This window comes from Orycteropus afer, unplaced genomic scaffold, assembly GCF_000298275.1.
Source record: "Orycteropus afer afer isolate SDZICR_OR568_19922 unplaced genomic scaffold, OryAfe1.0 scaffold00141, whole genome shotgun sequence".
NCBI classification, from domain to species: Eukaryota; Metazoa; Chordata; class Mammalia; order Tubulidentata; family Orycteropodidae; genus Orycteropus; species Orycteropus afer.
Genome location: NW_006921728.1, coordinates 2486538 through 2509301, shown reverse-complemented (window position 1 = coordinate 2509301; position 22764 = coordinate 2486538). Strand labels below are relative to the sequence as shown.

General features: G+C 38.9%; 1 protein-coding gene across 1 annotated transcript in view; it reads right to left on the bottom strand.

Moving 5' to 3' along the window:
• Nucleotides 1–22764, bottom strand: part of ASXL3 (ASXL transcriptional regulator 3) — a 183298-nt gene that overhangs the window by 98637 nt on the left and 61897 nt on the right. The window contains exons 5-7 of the mRNA XM_042781631.1: nucleotides 22327–22448; nucleotides 3479–3596; nucleotides 2415–2534 (exon numbers count right to left, since the gene is read on the bottom strand). Coding sequence (XP_042637565.1) covers nucleotides 2415–2534; nucleotides 3479–3596; nucleotides 22327–22448 — 360 coding nt within the window. The remainder of the gene's footprint in view (nucleotides 1–2414; nucleotides 2535–3478; nucleotides 3597–22326; nucleotides 22449–22764) is intronic.

Below are 22764 nucleotides of genomic sequence, written 5' to 3'. Positions count from 1 at the left end.
AGTACTTTTAACATGCTTAGTGGCCTACAGGATTTTCAAAGAGCAGATGTGCATATTAACCTTTACATATTCAGTTGACCCACAATTTAAAAAACAAAAAAGAAAGAAAGAAATCTCATTCTCCATTGACTCAAGCACAGACATCCAGGAAACAATGATGAGGATTCAAGAAGCCCTGACTGACAACCTGAAGCACCTGGGAGAATCCTGATACCACAGCACTCTCTCGCTGGTTTCCCATCCTTAAATAAATGGGGAGGCAGGACTGTAGCCACGGTTAGGCACTCAGCTGCTAACCAAAAAGTTGATGATACAAAATCATACAGCAGCTCCCCAGGAGAAAGAATGGAGATTTGCTCCTCTAAAGACTAAACCAAAAAACCAAACCACTGCTATCAAGTCAATTCTGATTTCTAGAGCCCTTCACTAGGTTTCCAAGGCTATAGATCTTGACGGAAATAGATTGTCTTGTCTTCCTCCCCTGGAACAACTAGTGGGTTTGAACCGCCAACCATGTGGTTGCAGCCAAATGCCTTGCACACTACACCACCAGAGCTCTTCTGTTGTTGTTGTTATGTGCTGTCGAGTCGGACCCAACTCATAGCGACCCCTCCTTGGGTGTCTGAGGCAGTATCACTACGGAAGTAGATTGCCCCATCTTCCCTCTGAGGAGTGGCTGGTGGGTTTGAACCGCCAGCCTTCTGGTTAGCAGTCAAGTGCCTTAGGCACTACACCACCAGAGCTCTAGATATCCCTATAGGGCAGTTCTACTCTGTCACAAGGAGTCACCATCAACTGAAAATTGACATGACAGCCCCCACCACCAACCTGTGCCTTCAATTTCTTGAATTCTACACTTGGTGTTGACTTTAATGGGGGTGACAGTAGACTGTTTTTAACTGACAGTCCCCGGAGTTTAAATTACTTAGAGTATTATAATGCGGCCCACTCCTCGGAAGGAAGGTTGGGCAATCCTACTTCCGTAGTGATACTGCCTCGGAAACCCAAGGAGGGGTCGCCTTGAGTTGGGGCTGACTCGACGGCACATAACAACAACAATTATAATGCGGCAGTTTCTTTGCTTTGGTACTTTTTATACACACACACGCACACACGTGCGTGTGTGCGTGTGTGTGCGTGTGTGTGTATATATATATATATTCTTTACCTATAACTTTCCCTTTATAGTTTTCTATGACAAAAGGTGCTCATAGTAAAGTACATACAACATTGACAGAAAAAAAACATGTTAGGGCACATGTAACTGCAATTATCCACTAATATATTTTAGGCTAGACAATTATTATACTTATCTAAACTTGGAAATAATGCAAAATAAGAAAATACGCTATATTTAATGAATTTAAAACACAAATGAATTCTGCTTTTCTAGCCTTTAAAGGGTTTAAAAATCCTATACAAGGCTTTTTATTGAAAAGTTATATTCCTAGTTGATAAAATTTCTAAAATGTGGTAGATAATCAAAGAATCTTTGTGGGGAAAAAAATTAACGAATTAAAATTTTGCTTGGTTTTTACAAACAGATAAACTCTGCAAGTAAGAACAATCCTACTTTGCCAAGAAAGTAAGTGGCAGAACCAGTAATAAAGTTCCGGTCAATAAATCTGTAGTTTCTACAAATCATTTTACAAAATGTTACAGTGATCCAGGTCATTATCATTACCCCTATTCACAGGTGAAATAACTAAGGAAGAGAAATGAAACCATTAGGTCCAGGTCATTCCACAAGGCAGGGATGGTACAGAATTATAATGTTCAGGCCAGAATCCTTTTTTTTTTTAAGTCACATATTCTTTTTCCCCTCAATGCTGCTGCTGAGTTCCACATGAAAAGTTAGCAGGAAAGGAGACTTTAGAACAAAATCTGTGCTGACTTGCAAGATTCACGGCCTGAGTCTTCCACACTTCTCGGAAATTTTATACTATTTTTAAGATAGACATTATTGAACATCTCAAGCAGCAAAGACCACAAGTAAGGCAGACCCCTTCTACTACAATAGAACCCGATGACAATATACTCTTCCAGGTCAATATATCCTTCATAAAAGTTGTGTTTTTCCCCAATACAATGCATTCCAATAAAGTAAAACCCAGTTGCAAAGACAAAACCTTGCACATTAATTAAACAGAACCATGACTTAGCAGACATCTGAATATTTGTATCATTTTAAATATTCTAAACATCACTCACAAATTTAGTAATAAGCTTAAGATCACACAATTATAATTATAATGACTCTTTAACTGGCATCCTTCTTGATTTTAGATAAATTGCTAAGGTTTTCATTTCCTTGTTTAGCCATTAAAAAAAAAAACTTCCGAAAATTTTCTGTAATTCTACTGAAAAATATATATCTCCAAAACATAAAATGTCATAGTCTACTGAACACTCACCTAAACCAGACTTTTTTAATCGTTTTAAGTGCTGACTTGTTTGTTTTCCAGTGGGGGATTTTTGCCCATGTTTCATTTCTTTATCTGAACTGTCTGCTTCACCATTTTTAGATTCAGATCCTAAAAAAGGAAACAGTTATTATGTCATTATCTTCCTCTTGCTGCTCTTCAAAAGAAAAATCGAAAATTGTTTTAAAAATCGTAGCTATAATCTCCTTTTCTAAGAGTTAATATACTACTTTTGGCTACAATCTGATTCCCCCATTGGATATAAAGAGAAAAGACCAATAAATCAATCAAACAGGACAAAAAGCAAGAACAGATGGCCTAACGGTGGAGTAAAAAAGTGCGTTCATGGGTCTGATAGCTTTTAAAAGAAATGGTCAGATCTTTTGTTGGTTTTTTTTGTTCAACAAAAAACTACTAAGCCTTAACAGTACGCTACCACTTAAAGACAATGCAAGATAAAGAAAAGGGAAGCTGGCGGAGAGAGATCGATCCTATCTTTATAAATAACTTTATGTTGAAGTATGAAGAGAAAACGCAAACAGTAATCTATAATACACAGAGCTGATAAAGTGACAGAAGATGAATTAGGAGAAAAGGTTAGGGCTGTGGTGAGGTGAAAACGTTGCCAGAACACAAACACGCATAAAGGATTCCTGATTTTGCACCAGAGTACTGAGAAACACATTCATACTCACAGAAGAACTGGTTTTGATGGCATTACACATCAGCACGTGGTCTATCATTAAAGTTCAGCATACAAACAAAAGCAGAAGCAACAACAACAGAAATCCACCTAGCATTCCAATTTCTTATACCTAATGATGTTAGCAAATAAAGTTTGCTTTATGATGATGAGTGAGCTGGGGCCTTTTCTAAAAAGCGGGGGATATTCTGTATTTTTGAATTCCTGAAATAGTCAAACGGATAAAAAAAATTAAGCCAAACCTCAAGTGGAAATATTATTCAGGTTCAGCAAAAAGAAACATGACATCTCTCTCAGTAAGGAAGTCTCCTCAGGGAAGAAACTGGCCAAGCATACAATATTTTTTTTTTACCTGAAGGCGAATCCGACTGTTCATCAGACACCTTTAATGGTGTCAAAACAACACGAGGAACAGTCTTGTTTACCATCATTGAGACTCCATTTCTTCTTTTCTGCTGCTGCCTCAAAGCCTACAAAACATAATAATAAAATATAACATAAATATATAACCAAAATTATTTCTTATAATTGCATTAAGTGATCCATTTGCCCAGCTATACACAGAACGTCTAAGAGACTTAAATTCCACAGAGCCACTAATTGTCAGCATTTTTAATAGTCACCTTCCTGTCATTTTCCCTCAAAAGCATAAAATCAGGCTTTGGCAAAAGGTATAAACCTGAGACCTTTTTCAGCACAATTCTGACAACAAAGCAGCACTTAACGGTTTGTTCTACCTTAGCAGCATGGCTTGAGAGCCCATGGAATTTGAAACTATGACTCCTAAGTAAAATAAATGTAAAATAAATGTTTCGAAACCAGGATAAAAATATATGTGTCTGCACTTCTCTCGCAGGTGCGTCCTCTCCAATGCACCGCTCAGTCAATCAAGTTAACACCGAGTGTCATCAGTATGTACAGCATGTAAGGACTACAGTATTGATGCACTCACTCAGCCGTGGGGAGCAGTGCACAAAATCACTGAACATGGCAGGAATCATTTATTTCTGTGAAGGGAATCAGTCCTAATCTTGGAAACCTTGCAGCACTTGGCTTCTGTCTGCTTGACTTTGGGCATTAACCTTCAGAACACGAACATGACGGCGTTCCGGCAAATCCAGGAAAAAATTGATACGAAAGTCAATCTCTCCAAATGGGAGTGCTTTGTGTTTCAGAAATGAATCAACCACGGTGATGATAACATAATAAATGGCATTAAAAAGTTTTGAAATACAGCTTATCTAGCTGATCGCTTTATGCAGAAAATTACCTGTAATAAAAAGGGTCTTAAGCACTCGAAACTGAACAGCCATTAAATTCATAGTCACAGGAATGCTAAAATTCCTCAAAAGGTTAAAAGGCTGGCCACAGACAGTCTCAAACCTTTTTATTCCTGGTTTCTGTGTAATTTCTATCAATTCACAGCATCTCAGTTACTTGATTAATGTTCCCTGACCAACAGTTGTCAGACTGTCATGAAATACTACACTGACTCTATATCCCCTTGCTGTCATAAACAATGCCCTTTTATTTAGAAAAGGTATTAGCTCAATGTCTAACTTGTTGATGATGAGATTTAGCAAATCAAATAATTACAGAAGTGAAAAATTAAATACCATTGACATGAGAGAAGGCATATTGAAAGAGATTTAAAACGACAGAGGAAAGTAAATGGCTTGGGAAATCTATTACAAGTGATACTGTTGCTAGTGATAACACAAGACATCATCCCTTCAATTCTTACATTTACTGAGCCTTTATGAAGTATCAAGCACTGTCACGAGACAGGAGATACAAAGATGAATGGGATCATCGTCCTCCTCACCTTTAGTCACTTACATTAATTTATTTAATGAGAGCTTGTGTGTTATAAAATATTTAAGACATTTACTCTCCCATTTTTCAAGGAGTATACATAATTGTATAAATCTCTCTAGCCTTGTGTTAGAACTCAAAGCACTTTGTAGACATTAACTCATCAATTCAACAGTAGAACAGAAGGAGACAACACAGTACTTTAAATTACAATTAAGTCCATGCTTGTTCACTATGCAAGACTTCCCAAAGCAATAAAGTCTATACAAAGATTGATCAATTTTTATCAGTCCATAAATTATAGAAGGAGTTCTGGTGGCACAGTGCCTAAGGCATTTGACTGCTAACCAGAAGGTTGGTGGTTCAAACCCACCAGCCTCTCCTCAGAAGAAAGATGGAGCAATCTACTGCAGTTAAGATTTACCGCCTCAGAAACCCAACGAGGGTCGCTATGAGGTGGCACTGACTCAATGGCAGAGAGTTTGGTTTGGCTTATAAATCATACAGAAGCATCAGTGGCAAAGTGGTTAGAGCGCTCAGTTGCTATCTAATAGTTCAGTGGTTCAAACCCACTCACCACTCTGTGGAGAAAGATGTGGCAATCTGTTTCCAGAAAGATCAAAGCCTGGGAAATGCCATGCAGAAGTTCTATTCTGTCCTATAGGGTCACTGTGAGCAGGAATTGACTCGATGGCAGTGGGTTTTTGAGTTGTTTATCACAGATTACAGCCACTACACATGGAAACCCAATTAGGTATACATTTTAATCTTCATGTGTATGTGTAGGAGGGAATATTGTAGAAAATGCTGGCTAAGCAAAGAAGAAGAAATCGCCAAAGGCTTAAATGCTGGTATCAAAAAGCCATGCAATAAATAATCAGAGTAGCAAATATTTTGACCTCAATTTCTAGAGCTAAGGGTACTTTCAGGAGCTCTGGTAGCATAGTGCCTAAGGCACTTGACTGCTAACCAGAAGGCTGGCGGTTCAAACCCACCAGCCACTCCTCAGAAGGAAGGTTGAACAAACCACTTCCATGGTGATACTGCCTTGGCAACCCAAGGAGGGGTCTCTATGACTGTTCTGACTCAACGGCACATAACAACAACAACAACAACAACGAGGGTACTTTCATTAATCAGAAAAATCAGTAGTCAGGCAGCAAATAATAATAACAAAATAAAATGATAATAATAATAAACCCATAGCTATTTTTTTCAAGTATTTTATGTATTTTGGTGACAATATATACAAACAAATATACATCCATTCACAATTTCTACATTAACAGTTCAATTAACAGTGATTACACATTCTATATTGTGTCATCATTCTCCCTCTCTGTACCCATAGTCTTTCATCACCACTAATCTAGGGTCTCCACCCTTTAAATTCCTTTGCTGTGTTTTAGATCTACCATGTCAGTTTAAGCTCATGTAGATAATTTTTTATCAGTGCTATGCTCAAGGCAAACACTGTTTAATAAATGGGCTAAATTGCTTAGGTTAATAATGGCTTCATGGGATAGTTTTTTTTCACGCTTTGAAGGCATTTCCAACCATCAGTTTAGGCTGGTTTCCCAGTCTGAATGTATCTGTAGGTCTGTAGAAGCCCACGGCTAATTTTAAAGAGAAAAGATGAAGCCAAGGCACAAAGGAATGCTAATTAATACCAAGCCTTATTCAATGAGGTTTTCTGAATATGTAGGTCCTGGTGATTTAGAAAATTTCAACAACAAATATTTATTTTACTTCAAATAGAATTCCTTGGGGCTAAAAAAAAGAGCCATTGCTGTGGAGTTGGTTCCAATCAAGTCTATCCCATGTATCACAGAGTAGAACTATTCCAGAGGGTTCTCTTGGCTGCAATCCCTACAAAAACAGATCTCCAAGCCCTTCCTCCATGGTGCTGCTGGGTGGATTTGAACTGTCAACTTTTAGGTTAGTTGTCAAGTACAAACTGCAAAGTCTCGTTGGTTTACTACACAACTCGTAATAGTAGTAAAGCAATGGACAAGTAGGCAAGCTGTATGGAGTATCAACTATTAGAATGGCTCCAGGGGTATCTGTAATACATATCCAATATCCACAGTCATTTTAGGCTATGTGTGGCTGCCTTAAAAATTCCAATTCGCTTTCCAGAGAGATTTTGTTCTGGACATGGGGGACACCCTCCAAGTAGATCAGAATGCTGAAGGAGGAAGAAAAAACAACACTGAGTGAATTGAGATGCCTTGGATAGTGTGGGATGGCTTCAGACAAGAGAGGCTCTCAGGCATGTATCATATCCACAAGGCAGGCTGTATATTGATTCCTGGTCCCTTGAGGTAAGGCTAGCTCATCATTTTGTGTTTCTTTGGTTGGCTGATTATTTAGCTCTATATCTGCAACTACACGCACATTTACCACTTAAACATATGTTGGGTATCTTCTCCCAAATCCCTCGAAAACTATGAAACGGCTTATGGGCCAGGCAGACTAGGAGTAAGACAGGCTAGGGAGACAGAAGTGAGTGGGAAAGCACATATCCCATTTGAGAAGGCAGTTAGTTGCTACTCACAAGAAGCAACCAATCTGGACTTTTAGATGAATTTTCCTGTTTTCAAACAAAGATGACCTGGACCAAATTTAGACTGAAGGTACGAATCTTCGATGGCTACTAAACACCAGTGCTCATGTTTCTCCCCAGGGCAGGTGTTCAAATCTCCCCTTCCAGTGTGCCGAATTACAGAGGAATGGGGACTGCTGTACACCTGTCTTAATGTCTGTTAGGTGTAACTATTAAGGATGAGGTTCTACAGTCAGAAAAACTCAACAAGTTGAGTAATAAGCAGCTCTGATGGTGCAGTGGTTAACGAATTTGGCTGCTAACAGAAAGGTCAGCTATTCCATGGGAGAAAGATGAGGTAGGCTGCTTCCTGAAGACCCACAGCCATGGAAACTCTCGGGGGCAGTTCCACTCTATCGCTGTGAGGGGGACTCAACTCAGTGGCAGTGAGTGAGCTGAGTAATGCTGGATAAATTATCTCATCTGAGACTATAAAACAGGGGCAACAGTGTTATAAGACGTTTCAAACAGGAAATTCACAGAACAGTACTGAGTACCTACACTTTATGGCACACGGTAAATATTCAAGCAATGTTATCTTTTGTATTCAAATTATGTATCCCTTCCACAATAAATGCATTTTTTGAGGACTTTGTTATGCTGCAGTGTAAGCAGTGCTCATCCACAGTGGCAAACGTGACAAAGTTTTTGTTTTAATTATTACATTTTAGTGAGAGACTGACAAGGAAACACATAAGCATGGTAATTTCGCATACAAAACCAATGTTATAAAAACCAAAAGCAGAAGAAGAGGCCAGAATGACCTGACCCCCGACTAACCAGGACCCGCACACCAGCACATCCCCGCGTCCAGTTGTCCAAGTGTCTGCATCCCACCACGTCGCCACTATGCCCAGGAGAAAGCCTGAATCGGTTACTAAGGGAGATGAAGCCAAGGTGAAACGAACCACAAAGACCTGCAAGGCTATCTGCTAAACTGCTCCTCTGAAGCCAGAGCATTAGTCTCAAAGGGCCCCTGCAAAGAAGGCAGAGAAGGTACTCAAAGGGAAAAAGGTGATAGCAGATGCTGGCAAGGATGGCTATTACCCTGGATGCCAAAAGACCAGGCTCAGAAAGCTGAAGGTGCTAGATACGCCCAGTGAAGTGTGTGCATTTGTGATAACTGTGTACTTCTACTGACCACACAGTCTGAAAACTTTTTCTCAACTTTCATAAAAAATGCAGATTTCTGTTTTACTTACTTTAAACTACGTTTTTGGCACACAGACCATTTCACTGTTTTTTGGGGAAGGGGCAGAGTCACTAACAGAAAGTCTCTGAAGCTGGATTGATGTGGAAGAAAACACCTTTTACTTCTAGGTTTCAGAGACTTCCTCTTGGTTCCCAGGAGGAGGGATTTCCTGATGCTGACACATATTAGCCACCTTGGCACAAATAAATGGCTTGTGGTATGGAAAAACTAAAATCTGTTTTTACATCTTCATGTCTTCTCCTTCTCCGCATTCAGTATAGATTTGACTCCCACATACCCAGAGACCTGTTAGGACCTGATCCCAAAAAATTAGTTACCAGTATGTCAGGTCATCTGGACTTTCCAGTGATGCCCATTTCAATGGCATCCCGCAAAAGAACAGTGGTTTATTTTCTTATACTATGGATCTTCACATTGATGGTTCTGCCAGGGTCAGCTTGTGAAAAGCTTTTAAACAACATGCTAAATGTGAAATGGAAAACTTCACCCTAAACTTTCCCTGTTCAGAGCATCAGAAGAAGACTTCACTGGGTATTACAGTAGGTTTTTTTTTTTTTAAAATTTTGGAGCTCAGATGGGGCAGTGGTTAAAGTGCCGGGCTGCTGACCAAAAAGGTCAACAATTTGAACCCACCAGCTGCTAAAGTGGAGAATGATAAGGTGCTCTGCTTCCCATAGATTAGCAGCCTTGGAAACCCTATGTTGTTGTTGTTGTTAATGTGCCATCACGTTGAACCCGACTCATAGCGACCCCTCCTTGGGATTCCGAGGCAGTATCACTACAGAAGTAGATTGCCCCATCTTCCTTCCAAGGAGTGGCTGGTGGATTTGAACCGCCAGCCTTCTGGTTAGCAGTCAAGTGTCTTAGCCACTATGCTACCAGAGCTCCCTTGGAAACCCTATAGGGCAGTTCTATTCTGTCCTTGGGTTGCTAAGAGTTGGCATTGATTGGATGGCAGTGTTGCTTTTTTTTTTCTTTTCTGATTTTGACATTCTTTTGGAAGAAGGGAGTTCAAAAGGTATTGTATATTGTTAATAATTGTTTGCCTATGTCCTGCCTTAAATACCATGATTGTTTAAGAAAAGTATCTTCAGTAAAGCTGGCTAGAGTTAAAGAAAAAAAAAAAAAATCACTAAAACCAGAAACCATATGATGAGGCAAAGTAACTAAGGTAAACAAAAAACAAAACTCACTGTAATCGATTCAATTCCAACTCATAGCAACCTCCTTTGGGTTTCCAAGGCAGTAAATCTTTATGGAAGTAGATTGCCCAGTCTTCCTTCTGTGGAGTGGCTGGTGGGTTTGAACCACCAAGCTTCTGGTTAGCAGTCAAATGCCTTAGGCACTACGCCACTAGAGTTCCTTAGTAACTAAGGTAGGGAAAAACTATTCAGACTAGGGGGTTAGAAGACCTTTCTCAGAGGCAATGATCAAGATGATACCTAACTGATAAGAAGAATCCAGTCATGTGAAGATTTTGGGGTCCTCTGTTAGTCAAACAACCCATACCAAGACCCCGAGAAGGAAGGAACTTTGTTGGTTCAAGGGATAAAAAGGAGATTAGGGTGGTTGGAAAAAAGGATAAGGAAGATGACAGAAATGGAGAAGACTATCCCAAAACCATTGTCAAGGGTTTATTAGGAACAGAGGACTTAGGTTCAATGAAAAGATAGCCTTACCCCTGTAGCTCTTTTCCTTACTAACATCAAATTACCACACTTGTACCTCAGGACCAAAGACGCAAAAAAGGGACACAGTAAAAAGACAGCAAAGGGTATCTTCCAACAACTAACTATACATTTGCTTAGAAAATATTTCTAAGGCGTCATTGCATGTGATATACTGCATTCCACATCCTGGACAAGTTTATTAACAATTCAGAGCATTCTGAAATGTCCCTTCCTTAAATACTCTAGACACATTTTTGCCCCAAAGTCACTGCATTAGCTATTTCCTAGGCTTGGCATGCTCTTCTGTCAGTTACCTGAAAAGCTCATTTTCTTATGTCTTCAAGTCTTTGCTCACATACTACTATCCTACTGTATTCTCCATTCCCTTCGCCAAACTGTGGCTTTATTTTTTTTTCTTCCCATTGAGCTCATTAATTTGCATTATACTCTATAAAATCATTATTTGCCCCCTCTCCCATCCAATCCACTAGGTTTTTATAGGGTGCATTAGTGGGTATTTCAGAGGCCTTCGTGGAGAAGTCTTTGAAGCTGTACCTTCCCTAAGACTGACCCTCTAGACTCCCCAAAGCTGAGGCTCTATATATCTGGGCTCCTCTCACCCAAGAAGGCAGCCTTCTTTACAAATCCCTCTTGCTCAGCTAACTGAGTGGCACCTACTCAGGCCACAAGTACACATAGCTCCCTTGTCCCACCATATAAAGTATAGTTTTATATTTTCTTTTTGTTCCCCAGCCATTATGGGCAACCATTTGTCTGAAGACTTATCCAGATTTCTACACCATCTTAAATAAATGTAAGGTATTTATTTACTATATAAAAATGCATACACTCATACATACACACACACACACACACACACACACACACACACACACACACATATATATATATATATACTCACTTACCAACTATCTTGTTATCCAATATTTCAGAGTAAAACATCTATTCTACTATTTTGTGCATTAACAATGTCAGTAATGAATGTTAAGGTGTGAGATGAGATTATCACTGGTTATGATGTGTCAACTTGACTGGGTCATGATTCTCATGGTTTGGCAGTTATGCAATATTGAAATTTGGCAATTACGTAATGATGCCGTCATCCTCCATTTTGTGATCTTAGGTCTTTAGGGCTACTATAACAGAAATACCAAAAACAGATGGCTTTAATAAACAGGAATTTATTTTAGTTTAGGAGTCTAGAAGTCTGAACGCAGAGTCCCAACTCTAGAGGCTGAGTGAAGGCCCCTCAATCTTGGGCTTCAGCTCTGCTTCTTATTCCAGGCTCACTGGAGCTGGAGGTTTCTCCTAACTCATGCAGCTGCTAAACGGCACAATCTCAAGGTTAACAGGCAACATGTCAGGCCACTGGTTCAAGTCCAAGAATTGGAGGTGAAGAGTCGGCCAAGTGCAAGATCCAAAATATGTCAAAAAACTACAGACCATTCCCAATTCAGCATAGTGGCAGGATACAATATCAACATACAAAAGTCAGTTGGATTCCTCTACACCAGCAAAGAGATCTCTGAAAAGGAAATCAGTGCCATTCACAATAGTCACAAAAAAGATAAGATACATGGAAATAAATCTTACCAGGAATACAGACACACAACCACCACCACCACCCCCAAAAAAAAAACACCTCACTGCCATCGAGTTGATTCTAACTCATAGTGACCTCCTTTAGGTTTCCAAAAAGGTAAATCTTTATGGAAGCAGACTGCCAAGTCTTCCTTCCACAGAGTGGCTGGTGGGTTTGAATCACCACCCTTCTGGTTAGAAGTCAAATGCCTTAGGTACTACGTCAGTAGAGAAAACTACAAAACACTCTTTCAAAAAACCATAAGAGATCTATAAAATAAATGGAGGAACATACCATGCTCGTCGATAAGAAGACTGAACATTGTGAAAATGTCAATACTACCCAAAGCAATCTATACATTCAATGCAATCCTGATTCAGATTCCATCAACATTCTTTAAAGACATGGAAAAACCAATCATTCGTTTTATATGGAAAGGACAGAGACCTCCGATAAGCAAAGCACTACTGAAGAACAACAAAGCAGGAGGTCTCACACTCCCGATCTCAAAACCTACTATACAGCCACCGTTGTCAAAACAGCCTGGTATTGGTACAACAAACATACAGACCAGTGAACAGAACTGAGGACCCAGAAATAGATCCATCAACCTATGGTCAGCTGATCTTTGACAAAGGGCTGACATCCATTCAGTGGGGGAAGAGATAGTCTCTTTAACAAAGGATGTGGGCAAAACTAGATATCCATTTGCAGAAAAATGAAACAAGATCCATACCTCACACCATACACAAAAACTGCCAGAACCATGCCAGATGGATCAAAGACTTAAATGTGATATCTAAAACTATAAAGTTCATCAAAGAAAAAATAGGGGCAAACTTACAGGCCCTAATTTATGGCATAAACAGACTATCAAGCATAACCCAAGATGCACAAGCAGCAGAAGAGAAACTAGATGATTGGGACCTTCTAAGAACTAAATTCTCATGTGCATCAAAAGACTTCTCCAAAAGAGTATAAAGAGAACTTACAGAATGGGAACAAATATTCAGCAATGACATATCAGACAAACGACTAATCTCTAAAATTTATAGAAAACTGCAACACCTCAACATCAAAAAGACAAACAATCCAATTAAAAAATGGGCAGATGTTATGAACAGACACTTCATCAAAGAAGATATTCAGGCAGCCAACAAACAAATGAAGATATGTTTGCAATCATTAGCGAATGTTGTTGGGTGCTGCTGAGTCGGCTCTGACTCATAGCAACCCTGTGTACAACAGAATGAAACACTGCCTGATCTCGTGCCAGCCTCACAATTCTTGCTATACCTGGCAATCCATCTTGTCGAGGGCCTTCAGAGATGTAAATCAAAACAACCATGAGATACCATCTCATCCCAGCATTAATAGAAAAGTTCAACAAGACAGAAAGTAACAGATGTTGGTGAGGATGGGGAGAGATTAGAACTCTAATACACTGCTGGTCGGACTATAAAATGATACATTGACTGTGAAAATCAGTATGGTAATTGCTTAAAAAGTTGGAAATAGAAATACCATTTGATCCAGAAATTCTATTACTAGAATATATCCTAAAGAAGTGAGAGCTAGGACACAAACAGATACATGCACACAGGTTCACTGCAGCACTATTCACAATAGCAAAGAGATGGAAGCAACCTAAGTGCCCATCAACCGAGAAAAGGACAAACCGTGGTACAAACACACAATGGAATACTATGCAACCCTAAAGAATAATGTACAATCTGCAAAAAAAAAAAAAATGCATAATGTGGATAAACTTGGAGGACATTGTGCTGAGTGAAATAAGTTATTCACACAAGGACAAATAGTGTATTAGTCCACTATTGTAAAAAGTCAAGGAAAGGTTTATACACTAAAAAGGAAACTTTCTTTGTTGGTTACCAGGGACAGGAGGGGAGAGGAGGAAAATTCCTAGATAGGTCGGTGGGGGGGTGGGATATATATATATATATATATACACACACACACACACACACACACACAAAAAAAAAAAAAAAAACTCCATGCCTCCTTGGATTTCCAAGGCAGTATCACTACGGAAGGAGATTGCCCAATCTTCCTTCCAAGGAGTGGCTTGTGGGGTTGAACTGCCAGTCTTCTGGTTAGCAGTCAAATGCCTTAGGCACTATGTCACCAGAGTTCCCATATATACCCACCCACTGCCGTTGAGTCATATCTGACTCATAGCAACCCCTCCTTTGGCTTCCAAGGTGGTATCGCTACGGAAGTACGTTGCCCAACCTTCTTCCGAGGAGTGGCTGGTGGGTTTGAACTGCCAGCCTTCTGCTTAACTGTCAAATGCCTTAGACACTATGCTACCAGAGCTCCTACCCATATACCTATGTATATATTATATGTGTGTGTGTGTGTGTGTATGTGTATATATATGTATGTATATATGTATATGTGTGTGTATACACACACACACACTTATATACAGACACACACACCAGAGATTATTAGTGCTTACCAGGAGTAGGAAGGAGGGGGAGGGGTACCTTTTGTTTGCAGGGCATTGAGTTTATGCTAATGGTGATGGAATATTTGGAGAGGGATAGCAATAATGGTGGCATACCATAAAAATTGTCATCAATGTCCCTGAGCTATAATTGTGGAAGTTATGTTGGCGAGTGTCTTGTTGTGTATGTTTTCACCACAGTAAAAGTCAAAAAATAAAAAATAAGCTAGAGACCTTTCCTAAAGTTTCTCTATATATACTAGAAGTAGGCCACACCCAGAAAGATAACCCCCTTCCACTGATTAACATCTCACAGCAGATTACACCATATCCAATCTCATCATGGGGAATAACCACATCCAACTGCCAAACCAAAATCCAAACCAAACTCACTGCCATCAAGTCGATTCTGATTCATAGCAACCTCCTCTGGGTGTCTGAGGTGGTAAATCTTTACGTAAGTAGATTGCCCAGTCTTCCTTCCACGGGCTGGCTGGTGGGTTCGAACCACCTACCTTCTGGTTAGCAGTCAAATGCTTTCAGCATTATGCCACGACACTCAAAATCACAGCCCGGTTGTTTTGACACACAACCTTAACTACCACATGTGGTCATCCTTCATTTTGTATAATGTCGATCTGTGCATAACCACCTGGTTTCTGGAACCTAACCATGTCAGTAAGTGAGGAGTAGTATGTATAATTATATTTAATAGAAGTATTTTTATATTTAGGCTGGAAAGAGTTCCTAACAGTAAGAAAGTTACCAAACTCCCTTCTTAATAAAAATCCCACCCTCCAGAGTATCTTCCTCTGAATCTTCCGTTAACATGGACTAGGGGTTGGGCAGAAGCATCTCCTCTCCCAAGAGGGAGGGAATGTGCCACAAGTGTATCAACTTTTAAGAAATTCCTTAATTCATCTTCGTTCTAAGAATGCTGAGTGATTTTTTATATAAGCTGTTGGAGACGGTCATTGGTCACCCTGGCCTTCTTCTGAGAAGTTTTTCAAGGCCTATGTATGGCATCTCTCTTCAAGACAGGGGAATATTTGTATCCCTTCATCCTTACCTTGGAGCTTTGGGTATAATTCCAAGAGAATAAGAAATTGCTTATTGTATATCATGTTACACAGGAACACTGGGGCACTGTGGTTAAAGCATTTGACTGCTAACCACGAGGTTAAACCCACCAGCCTCTCCTTGGAAGAAAGATAAGGCAATCTGCTTTCATAAAGATTTACAATCCTGGAAACCCTGTGGGGCAGTTCTACAGTGTCCTATAGGGTCACGAGTCAGAATCAACTCGATTCTGACAATAGATTTGGGTTTTCATATCATGCTACAAATAGAATAGCAAACAACTGCAATTTAACTTATAATTGTCTAAATGTGAGTATCCTACAGCCTAGAAAATATATGTTCATGTAATAGATTAAGAATATAGAATTAACAGGACTACTTTAAATAGCTGTACAAACTGTGCCCTGCATGAAGGTATTCTGAAAGAGGGAGTGTTGTATTTTGCTTGAGGGTACATTTTTCTATCACACACAATGGGGCTTACTTTTAGCTAGTTGTGGCCCTGTTGATTTATTTATACGATGGTTTTATTTGACTTCAACATTATATAAGAAGTCTCACTATAATAGTCTAGATTCATTCTGGAGGATTATGTCAATGGGAAACCTTCAACTTTCTTGACTTAAATGATACCTTGGAATGCTAACGGAAGATCTTAGTGAATAACTTCAAATCTTGTAAGTTCAAAGCCAAAAAGAAGCAATACCACCTAATAAGCAAACTGGTGGCGAGCACAAACATAGCCTACTATGAAGGAATGTACTTTCAAGCTGGCCTCATGAACAGTGGTCTTGTGTTCCATCACACAGTTTCAGTATCTATGTATGGCATCCATAAGAAGGATGCAATAGTTGAACTGACCAAGTTGAATACTTCCAGAACTGGTACTGTACACAAGAAATGTACAGGCTTAAAACTGGAATTATACTTATTTTATAAAGCAAACAAACATAGTAAAACTAAAGCTGTCTAGGAAAGCTGAAGATCATATACTCACATCAATTACAATTCTGGCCTCAAGCATAAAGGAAGAAATCAAAAGAGGCTGAGTGAACACGCTTTTCTCTAGAGATAGATTCCTATAGTCTCTTGGAAAACAAAGGTCCTTTAGATAAATATTTTCTTTTGTAAACAGCCTGGTGAATAACTAAAAATATGGAATGGTTCTCATTTCTACCCTGATGGAAAATGAGAGGCTTGTGTGCAAACTTGGAATTGGCATAAACAAGCAATGCCTGCTTTATTTTAATAACACCAATGATGTTAAGGAAGTACTAGATGAAGTAAGACTTTCATTAAAAATCTGAAAATATCATATGCTGTGAATGCTAAAACTTACATATTTACAAATACACACATACGAAATAGCTGGCTGCATCAGGGGCCACCAACTTGCATTGTTGCTAGTATGCTAAATGTCAACGTCCAAGGTCAGAAACTGCTATCACACAATATAACCTTTGGAATTTCACAGTAGTGGTCAAACATACAAAACTAAAGCAAAATGGCAAAAAATGTATCTTCTTTGCCATGTTAAGAGAAAAAAGGACTTGCTATTTTATGAATAAATTCTACCATCCCAAATAAATAATGAAGGACCTAAATAAATTAACAGAAACAACACAGAAAGGCTATGCCATATCCCATTATAAAAGAATTCATCCTTCTTTAATCTTCATTTTACTCTTCTGTTTAAACCAAAATTTAATCTTCCTTAATTATTTTTCTTCAAAATTCAAGCTCTAATCATTTTGTGCTTTTAGGATCATTACAACTAAAATAACAAAGCACAAAGAAGACAGGTGATAAGATTATAATCAGCAATCTGTTACTCCCCGGAAGCTTTAGAATATACTTATTATGCACACAAAAAAATTAAAAAACACTACAGAAATAAAAATATATTATCAGACAGTTATAAACAACATATGATGTTATCATATTGATTATTATAAGGCAAAAGAGACCCAAATATTTGGGAACAATGAAAATATCCTGTGTCAATAGCTGCCATATTGCCTAAACTATAATTCCTGCACAATTAACACTGCGATGAAGTCAAAGAATCCCCATTCTACTTCAATTTGCTTTGAACAAGGGTTGAGTGGAGACCGGAATTCAGAGTAGGTAAACTGCATCCAAAAGACTGGCAGTTCAAACCTCCTCAGAAGGAAGGTTGGGCAATCTATTTCTGTAGTGATACCGCCTTGGAAACCCAAGGAGGGGTTGCTATGAGTCAGGTCTGACTCGACGGCACCTAAACAACAACAAACTGCATCTGCCTTATCTTGGATGGAAGTGTGTTTTTCATTATTTTTCATTATGCTGATGATTATAAAGCTATTTGGTGCAGAGCCTGAGGCATCTGACTGCTAACCAGAAGGCTGGTGGTTCAAACCCACCAGCCACTTCTTGGAAGGAAAGTTGGGCAATCTACTTCCATAATGACACTGCCTCGGAAATCCAAGGAGGGTGTGCTATGAGTCAGATCCAAGTCCATGTCAGTGAGTTGTTGTTTTTTTTTTTTTTTTTGGGGGGGGGGTAAGGTGGGGTCTAAGAATCTCCACTGGCCAACATATACATGGACTACCAAAGCTCTCTAGACTCAGAATATATTTTAGTTAAATAATAATGGCTAATATTTCTGAGTCTGTGCCATTAATATATGCTGATACTGAAAGTAAGGGGCCTGTGTTCAGAAATCATACTCTTACTGATGATGCTACATCGCTTTCTTTTAGCTATACAAGTTTACGAAATTCCTTGGGTAGTGTCAAGAATTAATCTATTCTAGCACATACATATACTGAAATGGACTGTTAGCTAAGAGGGCAGAATCTGACATTATTTTTCTAGGTCCAAATGTCCTCTCCAAGATTTATTCTGCATGATTTTGTACATGCTTTTTAGCTTCTCTTCTTTAGTCTATGGGTCTTAGTTTTCCTTATTTGAAAAATAGTTCATATTTAAGGAATTTAATGGCCTATCACATGTAAAATATATAATGTTGTGCCTAGTACACAGATAATGTAAATATCAGCTAATATTGTTATTAGAGTCATACAGTTGGTAGACATTTGTTGTTGTAGTTGCCTAGACCTTAAGTTTCATGAAATCATTATTTTTCTATGTATGCATACACATGAATGACATATATAAAATACACACACACACACACACACAATATAATTAGGAGCTCTGGTAGCATAGCGCCTAAGGCACTTGACCACTAAACAGAAGGTTGGCGGTTCAAACCCACCAGCCACTCCTCGGAAGGAAGACTGGGCAATCCTATTTCTGTAGTGATACTGCCTCAGAAACCCAAGGTGGGGGTTCGGTATGAGTCGGTGCTGACTTGACGCACATAACAACAACAACAACAAACATAATAAAATTATGAAGAATTCTACAAAGTACTAGCCACTCAACTACTCAAAACCAAAGTTTCAGATCTGCTGAGGCTGCTACAATTTAAAACGCCGCATGTTCAGTCAATTTTTGAAATGCATGCTGTCTTAAGAAATTCAGCAGTTACAGAGAATCCAGGCAAAATTCTGCAAGAGTAGCTTTTCTTCTAAGTATACTGACAATATGAATTTGATTATTAATCAAGTATCAACATATCTGCTATATATTGAGCCATATTCTCCTAGTTACTAATATTCTCTTTGGTCATAGTGTAGGAAGTTTTTTAGAAATGAATAAATAACTCTTTCAGGATATGACACAGCATACAGGAAGTAATGAGGTTTCTTCAAACATGACTTAGATCTCAAGCAAAACAAGGAGCAATCCCCATGAACACACACTCCACAACAAAAGAAGAGAACACTAACTCAAAGTTGTATAATGTTTTCTTCATTATAAAAATGCTCAAAGGATATGAAACCAAAATGAAGAAAGTAAAACATAATGAGACATAACAATACAGTGATTTGAATCTTTATCTCTGCATTCAGAAGATTTCATGGTGTACACATTTTCTAAATTACTGCTCTTCACACATATGTGTTTCATTTCTGAGCACACTTAGGTTTCTGGAATACCATAGCTACAAGGGTCCAGTTTTGTGTCTTTTGTTCTATCCTGTAGTATTTTATTACCTGCATCCTATTTGTCATCTGAACGAACCTCTGCCCAGATCTCCCCATCATCATCCACTCTTTCATTCAATTAAAAAGAATATAAACACTGAATTAAGTTTTGTTCTTTGATGATTAAAACATTCACAAAAGCAAGGACACAAACACCAAGTTCATCAAAGAGTATTTAACCTATGTAAGAAAAACGTGGTATCAGGATTGGAGGAAGAATCATTAACAACCTGAGATATGCAGACGATACAACTTTGCTTGCTGAAAGGGAGGATGACTTAAGGCACCTACTGATGAAGGTTGAAGAATACAGTCTGCAGTATGGATTACATCTCAACATAAAGAAAACAAAAATCCTCACAACTGGACCAATGAGCAGCATCACAATCAATGGAGAGAAGATTGAGGTTGTCAAGGAATTCACGTTGCTTGGTTCTACAATCGATGCCAACGGAAGCAGCAGTCAGGACATTAGACGACGTGTAGCATTGGGAAAGTCAACTGCGAAGGAACTGTTTCAAGTGCTGAGGAGCAAGGATATCTCCTTGAGGACTAAGGTGCGCCTGACACAAGCCATGATATTTCCAATCGCCTGGTATGCATGTGAGAGCTGGACAATGAATAGGGAAGACTGAAGAAGAGTTGATGCTTTTGAGTTGTGGTGCTGGCGAAGAATGCTGAAAGTACCATGGACTGCTAAAAGAACTAACAGATCTGTCCTGGAGGAAGTGCAGCCAGAATGCTCCTTGGAAGCAAGAATGGCCAGACTTTGTCTCACCTATTTTGGTCATGTTGTAAGAAGGGACCATTCCCTGGAGAAGGATGTCATGCTTGGTAGGGTGGAGGGTCGACGAAAGAGGGGGAGGCCTTCAACGAGATGGATTGATACAGTGGCTGCGATGATGGGCTCGAGTATAGCAGGGATTGTGGGGCTGGTGCGGGATCGGGCAGTGTTTCGTTCTGCTGTGCATGGGGTCGCTATGAGTCGGAAACGACTCGACGGCACTTAACAACAACAACAACAGGTTGAAATATTGTTATTACCTTAAATAGAATGCCACTGGGCAGAAGTGTTGAAATGCCAATAACTAATACAGATTAGAAAAGCAATGTAATTCAGTACAAAAACTGTTGTTTCTTTCCTAAACTCCCTTATTTGAATTACAGAAGATGGTAGGTGGAAACATTCTGAAAGACTGGATGGGAATAATAAGCTTTAGAAGTTGGTGGGACTTCAACATCTTTTCAACTTTATTTTAGAAAATATGGTTTGTCTTTTCCTTGTTATCAGAAGAATAGTACCTCTATTTCTAGCAACCTGGTAAGAGTTATCAATGGGGGTGGGGTAAGAGGGTGGAGAGGGCTGACTGAAAAAGCATCCAAATAAAAAATGTAAGAGGAAAACAGTTAAACAAGGGAAAAACAAGAAGTCAATGCTGAATACAGAAGCCTTCCATTTACCATCATGTAACGTCCCCATCAAACCACACTAGCTCTGCCTTTCCTTCCCCGTACAGTTCAACATTTGCTAGTGTGGCAGCAGTAGCTAACACCGAGTGACTGATACAGGCCAGACACTTACTCTACCGTGTACTTTAAATGTGTCATCTCACTTGATTCTCAGCTCAATTCCATGTACAACTACTATTATCCATATTTTATAGAGAAGGAATTTTATGGAGATTCAAAGAGGAGAACTGGCTTTCCCAGAGTCACACACAGTGAGTAGCAAGGATTTAAACCAGGGTGTGTGTCAGGAGTCCTTTGGTGGTACAAAAAGCACTTAACTGCTAACAGATAGGCTGTAGGTTCAAGTCCACTCAAAGATGACTCAGAAGAAAGGTCTAGTGACCTACTTCCAAAATATTAGCATGGAAAACCCTATGGATCAAAGTTTGACTCTGATACCATGGGATCATCATGAATCAAAATCGACTCGATGGCAACTGAATGATAGAGTCCGGGGCCTACCTGGTAACTACTACCTCCTACCCCTATATTTCAGTGATCAGTAAGACCACCCACACTGAGAATGTTTATGTAATAATAGGATAATAGTAGACAATTAACTGCCATTCAGGACCAATAGTACTCACTGATGGGCATTTCAGACACAAGTAAGCCATAATTATTATTTTACTTATTCGTAACATTTTATGTCTCAGCAATAAGAAATTTTCTGCTTATTTTTTGCAGCAACTATCATATAAACACAAGACCATAAATACATTATTTTCAAAGTGAGTAGTGCATTTATGACCCAATATATTTACTATCCAAAAAAAAAAAAAAAACTCACTGCCATTGAGTCATTTCCAACTCATAGCGACCCCCCTTTGGGTTTCCAAGGCTATTAATCTTTACAGAAGTAGATAAACCATTAAAAAAAAAAAAAACTTCATACAAATTTTAATGTTTCTCAGCACAATTTCCCTCTTAAATTGTACATCAAAATTCTTAGTACGCCTCTTCTAGTTTTTCACTTAGAATAAAATTATTGGATATTGAATATTATTGAAGTAGTTTAATTCAGGATCTCTGTACTGTTATCTGATTGCTAGGTTTGTTATCATTTTATTTGATCTGATCTGCAGAACTCTCCTTAAGTAGGTAGAACTGAGGGACAAAGAACAGATGTCAGCTATCTTACCTGTTTAAGAGCCTTTTTGGTGTGTTGCTGAAAGGAAGACACTAACTTGCTTTGTACTGCTGTGTTAGTAAGGCTTGAATCTCGAGTGGAAGACGCTTCATCAGTTACCTGCTTTGCACAAACTAGAAACAGAGAGAGATAATGATATTACTAATTTGAATTCCTTTTTTATATCCACTGTAATTAACTCACATGAAGCTTTTCTCCAACTGAAAATGGATACTTAAAATAAAGCAAAATAGCTCAGTAAAGAGAAAAGAATATATATTTCAAGTGAGAGGATCATTTAATAACTGTGTGGCCACAGTTACAAGACATTTAACCTCTCTAAGCCTCCATCTCCTCATCCACTAATTGATAATGATAATTTCCATGTCATAGGACTATTGTGTAGACATTTAAAGAAAAAAAAACCTAGCACTATGTGGCCCAAGAGTT